Genomic DNA, 12,024 nt, shown 5'->3' on the forward strand with positions numbered 1-12,024 from the left:
ACTGTAGCCTGCCAGGCTCCTCTATCCATGGGATTCTCCAGGCAAGAATACTGGAGTGGGTTGCCATTTCCTTCTCCAGGGGATCTTCCCAACCCAGGAAACGAATCCAGGTCTCCTGCACTGCAGGCAGATTCTTTACCAACTGAGCTATGAGGGAAGCCTAGAAAAGTGGTAACATATGCTAAAATATAGTAAATTATCTCAGGTTTCAGTATAAAGAGGTTCTTGTACTTTAGAATGTCATTTCCCCATATATATATGGGATCATTAACTTGCTTACCTCAACCAGCAAGATGCAGGTGCCATTGACTTGTATAGTTTTGTTATTAAGCAAGCCTGCTTTATTTACAATGTCTGGATTGCTTTCTCAAGTGATATTAACTTACAGTTGTCTCCTAAAGCCCCCTAAATTTCCCTCTCTATCTATAATCCCCTAGTGGGATTTCTAAACTAACTGTTTGATTATCCTACTCTATCCGTATCACCACCAGGCTCTATTATCAGATTTAGCTCTCGAAGGCTAAGCAGACCTTAACAAAGCGAAGGATGTGGGGAGGGCATTCCAAGGAGAGAGAAAGTAAACTAAGTTTAGGATTCTGAGAAGTTCTGAATACTTGCCAACAACAGGTTATTTTGATGTCTTTTAGAAAAAGATCTTAAGCACTAAAGTGGCTTGAGTTATGGTCCTTTCTCAATGTGAGACTTAGGGACTTCTGAAGTCCCTTACAGTAGTACATGCTGTTTGATCTCACTGTTTCTCAACATCTCTGAGCCACAGTGTTTTCATACATGGAGTCAGAAGACCTTGGTTTGAGTCCTTGCAATCCTTTGCAAGTGATAATTGCATTTGGAATAGCATGGCTTGGAAGTCAGACAAACTTGGATTCAGCTCTGTCATAGACCAAAGGTCCATCAGGCAGATTTTCACATCCGTCTTTACTGAGGGAGAGAGTAAAGTGGAGTCACAGAGACCATGGTGGGAAGCCTGGCTCTGCTGCCTTCCTGCTCTGAGACTCTGGGAAAGCTGCTTAGCTTCTCTGAACTTCAGTTTCCTTTATAATAATGATGATAATATAAAATCTCACAGGGAAAATGTATACGAATGGTTAAATGCAGTTTCTGACACTGTCATCTCTGCTTAAAAGTTACATTGTCATGATTAATATTAGATATGTGCACCTTTGTCAAAATACCCACATTGAATTGTTCTTCCCATTGGCAAAGTGAAAATATCAGTTCTTTCTTTTGTTTTTAAAACTATTTTAAATTTAACTTTTATTTTATATTGGAGTACAGTTGATTTACAATGTTATGTTAGTTTCAGGTGACTACAGCAAAGTGATTCAGTTATATATGAACATACATTCATTCTTTTTCAGATTCTTTTCCCAGACAGGTTATTACAGAATATCGAGTAGAACTTTCTGTGCTACATAGTAGGTCCTTGTTGATTTCTTATTTTATATATAGTAGTATGTATATATTAATCCCAACCTCCTAATTTATTCCTCCCTTAGGGCTTCTTATTGTAATGCACATGTTGTGTGGATTTACAAAGTGTTAGCTATGAAAGTCATATACCATCTTCTAGTTCATTGGTTCATTCCTTCATGTATTCATTGAGTTCATAAACTAAAGACCTGTCTAGGTGCTAGAGATACCAAGGTAAGACAGATATGATCTCCAACATCAAGGGCAATCTAGAATTTCTGAGAATTCTAGGAACATTGTCATATCTGTTTCTTTTTAGCTATTCTTAGAATATAATCAAATTCTTTTTTTAAAAAAGGCTCAAAATGCCTTTCTAACTTCATTTTGATTCAGGAGTTATGCTGTCCTTAAGGTATATTTAACAGAAAAACAACTTGTCCACCACGTGGTTTCATTTACAAATATAGTAGTATTTTGAGGTGGGCATATTAATTTTTACTTGAAAGCACAAAGTCCCTTGAGGGTAGAGAGGGGACTTCTGCTTAGTGTCGCCTGTACTCACTTATTGATAAGCATGTTGGTGTGACACTAATAGATGATCAATCTCCTACAGAAGATTAGTGTGCGGGCCAAATGCCATTGAGGTTGAAATCCAACCCATATGGAAGCTGCTTGTTAAACAGGTAACTGTTTTCATTTGTTTTTAAAAATAAACTACTGTTTTTTTTTCTTTTTCATTTCTAGCACTCAGGGAAATCTTAAAAACATGGATACTTTGACAAGGACAAAAATCTGTATTTTGTGCAAATTTCTTTGGTTATTCCCATTGACTTTAGTTTCTCCTTTTCTTGTCTGTTTAGGTTTTCTTTTTTTATTATTATTTCAATAAATACATTTTTTTATTCCAGGATTTCTAACAGGTCCTTTTCAATAATCACTTGTTCTAAATTCAAATCTGCTTTTAAAAATTCCTTCCCAGTGTGAGGGACAGATTTTTATTTCATAATCTCCTCTTTGTTTTCTTCAGTTTTTTGATGATGGCTATAGTGGGGAGGGGGAAGGATTATTATCATTTCATGATCTCTTTGAGGATTTAAAAAGCATTATTTGATCTTTTTTTGTATTGTTCTATCATTCTATTATATCCATTTTCTTGATAGTGACTTCTTCCTTTTTTAGTGTTTTTGTTTGTTTTAGAATATTTTCTCTGTATGCTGTGGAGTTTATCTATTTATTTTAGTAAGCTCAGCTTGGGTGGGACTTTCCTTCCTCCATTTATCCCTCACTCTGTGCTCACTTTCCTTCTTTGGGTTGTACTGGTCACCATGGGTCCCAAATTCAGAACTGGAGCCTGTATTGGAGGTTTGTGCTCTGTCCATCATGGATCTGTTAGATGCGGGCCCTGAGTCGGCTTGGTGCTTGGCCAAAGTCACAGCTGCACCACAGACTTGTCTCTCCTATTCTGCCCTCTGCTGCTGGTGAACCCTGGTTGGTTGTGACTTTTCTCAGGGGCTATTGCTGTTATCTTTAGCAAGCCTGGTTATGTCTCCTGCCATCTGTGGGATACTTATTCCCCCTAGCATTGAGCTCCTAGCTATGGATCTCCTGTCTTTGTATAAAACCTAACAGACTTATCAATCTGTCCCCACTCAGTGCTACATTTTTCCAGTCTATTTCTAATCCACAAAGATGGTCATTCTGGTTTTTACATGGTCATTTTTTAAAAGTAATTTTTTATTAGACTTTTTTGTTTAGAACAGTCTTATGTCCAGAGAAAAATTGATCGGAAAGTACTGAGATTTCCTCTGTATCCCATGCCTCCACATAAGCACAATATATCCTACTGTTAAAAAGCAGATTGCTTTTAAAACTTCTTATTCAAGTACACTTTCAAATTACCAAAGACTCTTTCAAGTGTCTATTTAGTCTACTTTGAAAAGAGTGCTAATATTTCCTGACACTTACTTATTAAGTCTTTAGTAGAAAAAATAACAGGAAAAACTATGTCGTTACATTTGGTTTCAAAAGAATATTGAATAAGAGAACTAAATTAATTAGGATGGTTTTGTTTCTTCTATCAGAAGTATTTAATCAATTTTCTACTGAGTTTATACAAACTCAAAATCGTATTACTAGAAATGTATAATTTACAATTAAAGCATTTTATGCCAAACAGACAGAAGAGCTATAATTTGTAAGAAAAGCATGTTGCAACGGAAATAATAAAAAAGTTGAGGAACACAAACTTTCTTAACCGATGAAGTACAGCCAAGGGTTTCAGAAACTTTTAAGTTATGCCCTATTAACTTATGAACCAGATGTCAGTTTATTTTTAGGACTAAGGTAGGAATTTATTTAGTATATTAGAAAATTATACAAGATAGAGGTAAGAAAGAATAGCACTAATTTTAAGTAATATTTCATCTAATTCATGATAATTATAAAGAGCACTTTACCAGAAAAAAAGTTTTTTTGTCTTGCTCAGAAGGGGTCTTTAATTCAAGCTAAGTATGTAGGTCATGTGACCTTCTCTAGCTCCCTGGGGTTTACCCTCTCTGCTATTATTATTAATAGTAAAGTTAGCAGGACTAAAATGGGGACGATTGAGGGAACAAAAAATTGTCCAAGATATTATTAAGAGACCAAAAATACCTGATTGGAACTGGTGATACATCCTGCACATAATTCTCACTGCAACTTTGAATAAGACTTTTCTCTTTCCTGAATAAGACTATCCCTCCTTATTTAAGAGACGGTCCATGCTCTCAGAGGATCTTGCTAAGACCTGTGACATGAGAGTATTATTTTTAAATGAATTATTTGGATAAAAGTGAAATCTTTCATTTTCATTGCACAACTTGACTACATCTGTAGCATGTGATTACGTGAAAAAGAAACCTGCAATACAAAGTTCAAAATTGAAGTTTGTTCTTGAAAGAATCATATTTCTCCTCCAAAGTGGGTACATCTGTTTTAAAAGGTAAACTATTAGATTTTGTTATTGGTCAAATATTTTTGAAAGTTCAAAATAAATAAGGATCAATTTGTGAGCATGGTTCTGAATGTCTAAAATAAATTCACTTCTACCATATCACATTCTATGAGCTTGACATTGTCTCTACTAAAATTAATGGAGCTCTAAGTGAATTCTATTGTTGTATGTTGCAAAAATTAAAGAAAAAATCCTATAAAGAAATGACATCATCTTTACAGGATGTCACTATAGGTGACACTATAATCTGCCACTAAGGTCCATGCAGGTGACCCAGAATCTCTTTTCGTACCTGCAGGTTTTAAATCCATTCTATGTGTTTCAAGTCTTTACCCTCACTTTGTGGCTGTGTCAAGGTTACATCGAATACTCAGTGGCCATCATCATCTTGTCTGTTCTCTCCATTGCCTTAAGTGTGTATGATCTGCGACAGGTAAGAACAGAAATCATAGTTGGATTCTATTTAGCCTTGGGCTGCACGAGAAGCCAAACATATGGCATTTCTACTGAGAGCAAAGAGTTGCTTCGTTAAGCATAAGTCATAACAAAGCAAAAAGCAAGGGCTTACTAAATCTGGGATCTCAGAAGGAGGGTTTCAGGAATGTCAGATAGATTTAAACATCTTTGCAAACTCTGCTTATGAACTGAAGGTTGCATTGAGTAACTATGTTTAGAAGGACTCTGAGGCTGTCTGCGTCTGATAGAAAAGTGATGGATTAATGATGACAGTATAGTACCTTTCTGTCATCTTCCATCACTGTTCATCTTATAGCCAATTAAAATCTTCCCTTTAAAGAAAATCAGTCTTATAAATGATATAACAGCGCATTCTGAAGTGGAGGGCTTCCCTGGGGGCTCAGACAGTAAAGAATTCATCTGCAATGATTTGAGACCTGGGCTCAATAGCTGGGTCAAGAAGATGCCCTGGAGAAGGGAATGGCTATCCACTCCAGAGGAGCCTGGTGGGCTACAGTCCATGGGATCACAAAGAGTCAGACAAAGCTGAGTGACTAATGCTTTCTGAAGTGGAATCTAGCTGAATATTGCTTACAAATCCACAGCTCCTCTAAGTCTCTGTTTCCCACTGCACCTTTCTAGAAAATGTTCTGCTACTTTGCTCAAGATTCATCAGGCTAAATTATGAGGCAACTTCTAAATGTGTCTCAATGTATTTGTTGTATATTTTTGGAAACTTGATTGTGAGATAGACTTTTTAGACACGGGAAACGGTGGTACTTGTATCTGTCAACCCTGTCGAACTTTTAAACTCACCTGGTCTCAAACTTCATCCGTCATCTGGAGAAGAGGAAGCTAACATACAGGGAGTGGGTTCATGTCATAAAGTGATTTTGTGACAGAATCAGGGCTTCTGGCTCCATATAAATGAAATTCTATTACATGTGTGATACTTCTTTAGCAGAAGATCCTTTCCAAAGTAACACATTGCTGGGGAAGAAAAGTCAGACCTATGTGTGAGAGGAGAGATGCCTTCCAGCTGTCAGGAGTCTGGGCGCATGTCAGTAAGGCAGACACGTAGGCTTTAAACAAGTCCAATCGAAAGAGATTTTTATTCTTACTCTGTTTCAGTCACTCAACAAATATTAGGTCCAAGACTGGCTTTTTATCAGGTTTTAGATTCTACAAATTTTGACTTATGAAGTGTTTGATGAGAAATCAACGAAAGGCAATATATTTAAAGAGCTAGAAAGCAGGACTTAAAAATGAAAAGTTAAATGAATGGAGACACTTTGAGCTAGAGAGTGAAGACTAGAGGGGTTTCTTTTGTTTATGGTTTTTTGTTTGTTTTTGCTTTTTTTTAAAATGAGTGGCCTAGTGTGTTTCTTCGTGAACTAATTTAGAATCACAAAAATCACACAAATATTAACAATGACCAGCAACCTGCCTTTCATGGTGACAATTTCTTTGTGTCTGGCTGCCAAGTCAAGGGGAAGAGTGACTGTCCTTCTGGTGAACTCTGAGCATGTGAACAAAAGTAGGAAAACAGACACCAGGACAATAAACGATCTGCCATATTCTATTCAGCCACAGTAGGAAACAAATTATAGCTGTTTTACTTTTGTCATTTGATAGAGGTATGTAGTGTGAAGCCCCAAATCAAATTTCTAGCTCCTGGGTTTTGAGAAATCTTTGTTTTAATAGAATGGATAATTTGATACCTGCAAGCCGCTCATATGCTTTCAGGCTGATGTCACACATCAGTGAATGCAGTTCTTCTTCCATGTATTTCCTTCTGTTGGGAAGACACATACTCAAAATATACCTGAGTATATCATCACTGACCATCTCAGGGTCCTAGGGAAAATACAGAAAGATCTGAGGACTTTGGCAGGGAGATCTTTTCAAGTTAAAATCCTCCCTCCCCACACACACTAATCCTATTTGTAGTGCTTGACACAATTTGTTAGTGGACACTTTAGAAGTTAGTTTCCTTTTCTGTGAGATGTGTGAGTGTGTGTGTGTGTGTGTGTGTGTTTACTGATACTTCAGTTCAGTTCAGTTGCTAAGTCATATCTGACTCTTTGCAACCCCATGGACTGCAGTATACAGACTTCCCTGTCCATCACCAACTCCTGGAACTTGCTCAGACTCATGTCCATCCAGTCAGTGATGCCATGTATATAGTAGAGAAAATTAAATGAAACAGTGCATTTGAATTACGTGTGTTCCTAGTCCATAGCAGGCACTCATCAAATATTACTTTTTGTTACCACTGATATGGTTGTTGCTGTTTTTACTGTTATTCTTGGAGTGGAGAAACTAGATTATGGAAAGGTGGGAGGCGGCCTAGAGAGGGAGGACAGGCGTTCTAACTTGAACAAGGAGGCAGTGCAGGAAAACCCCGGGATGAGCTTCTAACCACTACTGATTCATCCACTGTGACTCTGGGAACTCTTTATCCTCTCTGGACTCACTTTCCTCAGCTGTAGATAGTGGAGGTTAAACTGTTTTTTTTAAGTACCACCTTTTTAGAATTCTATCATTTTGCCAGGACTACCAACAAGGCATAAACAAGAGCCCTTGAAGACTTTAAACACTAATTAAGAAATTGGCTGGCCATGGGAAATGTGGGGGCATGTGCTGTAGACTGGAGTCAATTTCTATAGGACCCTATTAGTTTTAGACTGATTAATCACATAAACTACTCTGTCAGGAGTGGACAAATAATAGATCATTTTAATTCCCTTCATCACAAAAGGAATATATATTATAAATACACGCCAGTAGCTCATGGCAAATAGATGGGGAAACAATGGAAACAGTGGCAGACTTTATTTTTCTGGGCTCCAAAATCACTGTAGATGGTGACTGAAGCCATGAAATTAAAAGACATTTACTCCTTGGAAGGAAAGTTATGACCAACTTAGACATATTTAATATCTGCATATTAAAAAACAGAGACATTACTTTGCCAACAAAGGTCCATCTAGTCAAAGCTATGGTTTTTCCAGTAGTCGTGTATGGATCTGAGAGTTGAACTATAAAGAAAGTTGAGCACCAAAGAATTGATGCCTTTGAACCGTGGTGTTGGAGAAGACTCTTGAGAGTCCCTTGGATTACAAGGAGATCCAACCAGTCCATCCTAAAGGAAATCAATCCTGAATATTCAATGGAAGGACTGATGCTGAAGCTGAAACTCCAATACTTTGGCCACCTGATGCAAAGAACTGACTTATTTGAAAAGACTCTGATGCTGGGAAAGATTGAAAGCAGGAGGAGAAGGGGATGACAGAGGATGAGACGGTTGGATGGCATCACCGACTTGATGAACATGAGTTTGAGTAAACTCCAGGTGTTGGTGATGGACAGGGAAGCCTGGCATGCTGCAGTCCACAGGGTCGCAAAGAGTCGGACACAACTGAGCAACTGAACTGAACTGAACTGAGCTCATGGAACCCAAGGACGTAAAGCGTAGATGGCCTTCACCAAGGGACTGAGTCGAGGAACTTGGTTCCTCCTCCCAGCCTCCTATTTGATGGCAAGTATGCAATGAAGCAAACATATTTTGGAGAAAATGCTGTACCCTCACTCCTTTTTTTCTGAAAACTAGGTGTATCTAGAGCTCTGGCAGCCCACAGATGGTTCATTCCATGTGGCTTTCTCCCTCCACTGGCACAACTAGTTGGAAAAGGGGCATCTGATCCAGTGGAAGCTGACTGGAATCCTTCTGCGTGGGATCCTGGAATAAAGGCTTGAAGCTGCTGGTCATACTCTGTTAGGAAAGTGATCTATGATGTATAGCTAGGACCAGGGTGGCCACCCTCGATCCCTGCATATGGACAAGCAGAGACACACACACATGCGTGCGCACACACACACACACACACACACACATCCTCAGAACAAGTAAGGAAAAGAGTGAGCAAAATACACAGTGAGACACAGAGGTTAGCAATAATCAGTCCAACAGAGACAGATAACCTCTTTCTCACAGCATTTCCCTGTTCCTAGTCTGGAAACTCCCTTGGGAGACTTGGCTGTGCTTCCACCTTAGGTTCATAAGACATTCCTGCATCTTTATAAGTTCTCAACTTTTGCTTAAGCCAGTCTGGCAAGTTCCTGTTCAGTTCAGTTCAGTCGCTTACCTTCTCTAGTTGCTGGGAACAGGGGCTACTCTTCCTTGCAGTGCATGGACTTCTCAGTGTTGCAGAGCAAAGGCTCTAGGCACGCGGACTCAGTAGTTGTGGTACATGGACTCGGTTCCTCCAAGGCATGTGAAATCTTTCTGGACCAGGGATCGAACTGATGTCCCGTGCATCGGCAAGCAGATTCTTATGCACTGTACGACCACAGAAATTCCTTGAGGAATTTCTTATTTGTTTTTAATCAAAACAGAATTGTCCTATATGAATTAAACTGGGACTGGCATTTTTCACTTTACAATTTATATAATGGCCATCCACCATAATAAATAATTCTAAATTGTGTCTGAAAATAATGATGTGATATTCCATAGGGAAAGGGAAGTCGCTCGGTCATGCCCGACTCTTTGCGACCCCATGAACAGTAGCCTGCACCAGGCTCCTCCGTCCATGAGATTTTCTAGGCCAGAATACTGGAGTGGGTTGCCGTTTCTCCTCCAGGGGATCTTCCCGACCCAGAGATCGAACCCAGGTCTCCTGCATTGTAGACAGACACTTTACTGTCTGAGCCACCATGACCTACCATAATTTATTCAACTGTTTACCTTTTTATGGAAAATAATGGGTTTCTTATCTACAACACATATATTGAATTAAAACTAACTACAATATAGTGTACCCTTACATATTAGTGTTTGTGTGTCTGTTTTTCAGCAAAATAAGATATGTATATTTTGGATGTTAATAAATACTGTAGTATTAGTTTCCATAAATGGAATAATTCAGTCTCTTATTCGCAACATATGAGAATATCTATTTTCCCAGATCCTGACCAGCATTAGGTGTTATACCTTGGTATTTAAAATTTTCCATTTAATACATTTTTGAAAATTGTGTCTCATTGATGTTTTAATTTACACTTCCCTGATTACTAGTGAGATTAGACACACTTTCCTTTGTCTAAAAGAGATTTGCACTTTTATTTACTGTTTTTTTATATCCATTATATACATGAAAAAGTTCTATTTTTAACTCTTCTTTATCTTGACCTTGACTTTTGCTAGACTTAAAAAATATGTCTATTTAAATATGTTTCTTTTTCTTTATGATTTCTGGGTTTTTGTTTTAAAAGTCTCCTCTTTTTTTGTTATAAAGTTCTCCTTTTCCAAAATTAGGTATTTTAATTTTTCTATTTGTCATTTTCCTAATATTTACTTTAAAATTATTCATAGAATTTAAATATTCAGACCCTACAACTTAAAAATCCCTGAATGCCTTCTTTTACTCCAAACAGTAGCATGGGAATTTCAGCCTTGATGGCAATATTGCAAAAGACTTCTTTGAAATGACGACACTAAGCTCATTAGCTGTTAGCGTTTGTTAATAAAAGCTTATCTGACCCAACCTGCAAGGCGTCTTGTAACACTATACAAAATGGGCCAGTTTCCTGAAACTCTCTCTTTGTAGTTTAAATCACAAGTCCTCAGCAATTAATACTGTTAATTAATTGCTATATTATTAATTAATTAATATAGTCCTCAGCTAATCCATTTAGTGCTTTACAATTTGCAGTGGAATCTGACATTTATAATGAAGGTGATTGTATGAGGCTTGGCAAACTGTGAAATGATACACAAACGAGAGGGTGGGATAGGAGCAATCAGGGAGGTAAAGTGATTTAATCACACTCACCCCAGGAAGGGTGGCTATAGACCTTCATCCCAGGTTTCCTGACTCTGAGTCACTTTCCCCTTGAGCAAAATCTCCAAGTAACTTGTGAGCTTCCTGTGGCAGTAGATGATGTTTTGACAATTCATAACAGAAAGCAGATTTGGGCAGGAGAGCTGGGAGAAAGGGAAGAAAAAGCATCTACTTACTGCCATTTCTAAATTATGCTAAACAAATACCTGCTTTTGAAAACTGCAAAGGAGAATGTTGTCAGAAGTGGAATAAGATATCCCCCTGCATCCACTCTAGCCACTGACAATGTCGCTAGAGAGAGGTTACCTTGCCTAGGTCAAGAAACACCCCAGTGCGACATGGTCCCTTTGTACCACTTTTGAGGCAGATACGAGCACAAACCTTGGCACCCAGTTGCATTTTCACTGAACTGTACTGCACGCTCCACTGCCGGCTCCACGGGTGGCTGCTGTCAATAGCATGGACAGAGCCGGCCCAGAGTTCTCTGCCTCATTCAGAGCTGAGCTGGGCTCAGGAGACACCTGAGTTAATGCCCTCATTATCCATCTCTGGAGGAAATCCAGCCACCGCAAACACAATGACACACAGCAACAGATGCCGAATAAAAACAATATGCAAATTCGTTTGGGAAGTGAATCCTGGTCTCACTGAACAGGGACTGGAGAAACCAGAGGGGGCCTAATGAAAATCAGGCAACGAGCTTGGAAATCATGGCAAGCATCACAGTGCTGGCTTTCTCCTAGCTGGTTGGTTGTCATAGAAACCTGTGTGTGTAGGGTTTCTGAGTACATTAGCTCAAAGAGGATGCTTATATTATCCTACTGCAGAATTGTTGGGTGAAGTAGGATTATTCAGCTCAGTTAATAAATATTTGCCGAGGGCCTACTATGTGAAGGCCACAGGGGATACATGAATGAATATGTGGTCCCATCTTTGAAACTCCTTTGAACCCCCTCCAGGAGGGGAGACCTGACAAGAAAACAGATAGCTCTAGTGGAATAGGATCTATGCACTAATACAGGAGGAAACACAGACAGTGGAACAATTAATTCTTCCTGCGAGTGTTAAGGACTTATGGGTTGGAGATATTTCAACAGGGCTTTATGCATAGGAATGGAAAGAGGTGGCTAGTAGAAAACGGGGGTGAACATTCTAGGAAATAGCTCAAGCAAAGACAGGAAAGCCTGACAGGTTATGCAAGATGCTAAGATTGATAAACAAACTCAGCTTTATGCCTTCATGAGTTTGCAGAATTATAGTCAAGCATCATTGACTCAGACTTCATCACTTCCAAATGTG

The 12,024-nt window shown here is 38.7% G+C and overlaps 1 protein-coding gene across 1 annotated transcript in view; it reads left to right on the forward strand.

The window, feature by feature from the left end:
- The window catches only part of ATP13A5 (ATPase 13A5), a 115,083-nt gene that overhangs the window by 30,794 nt on the left and 72,265 nt on the right, over positions 1 to 12,024 (forward strand). Inside the window, exons 6-7 of the mRNA XM_065942117.1 lie at positions 2,045 to 2,114; positions 4,722 to 4,856. Of these exons, the coding sequence (XP_065798189.1) occupies positions 2,045 to 2,114; positions 4,722 to 4,856 (205 nt within the window). The remainder of the gene's footprint in view (positions 1 to 2,044; positions 2,115 to 4,721; positions 4,857 to 12,024) is intronic.

The sequence above is a fragment of the Muntiacus reevesi genome, chromosome 8 (assembly GCF_963930625.1).
Source record: "Muntiacus reevesi chromosome 8, mMunRee1.1, whole genome shotgun sequence".
NCBI classification, from domain to species: domain Eukaryota; kingdom Metazoa; phylum Chordata; class Mammalia; order Artiodactyla; family Cervidae; genus Muntiacus; species Muntiacus reevesi.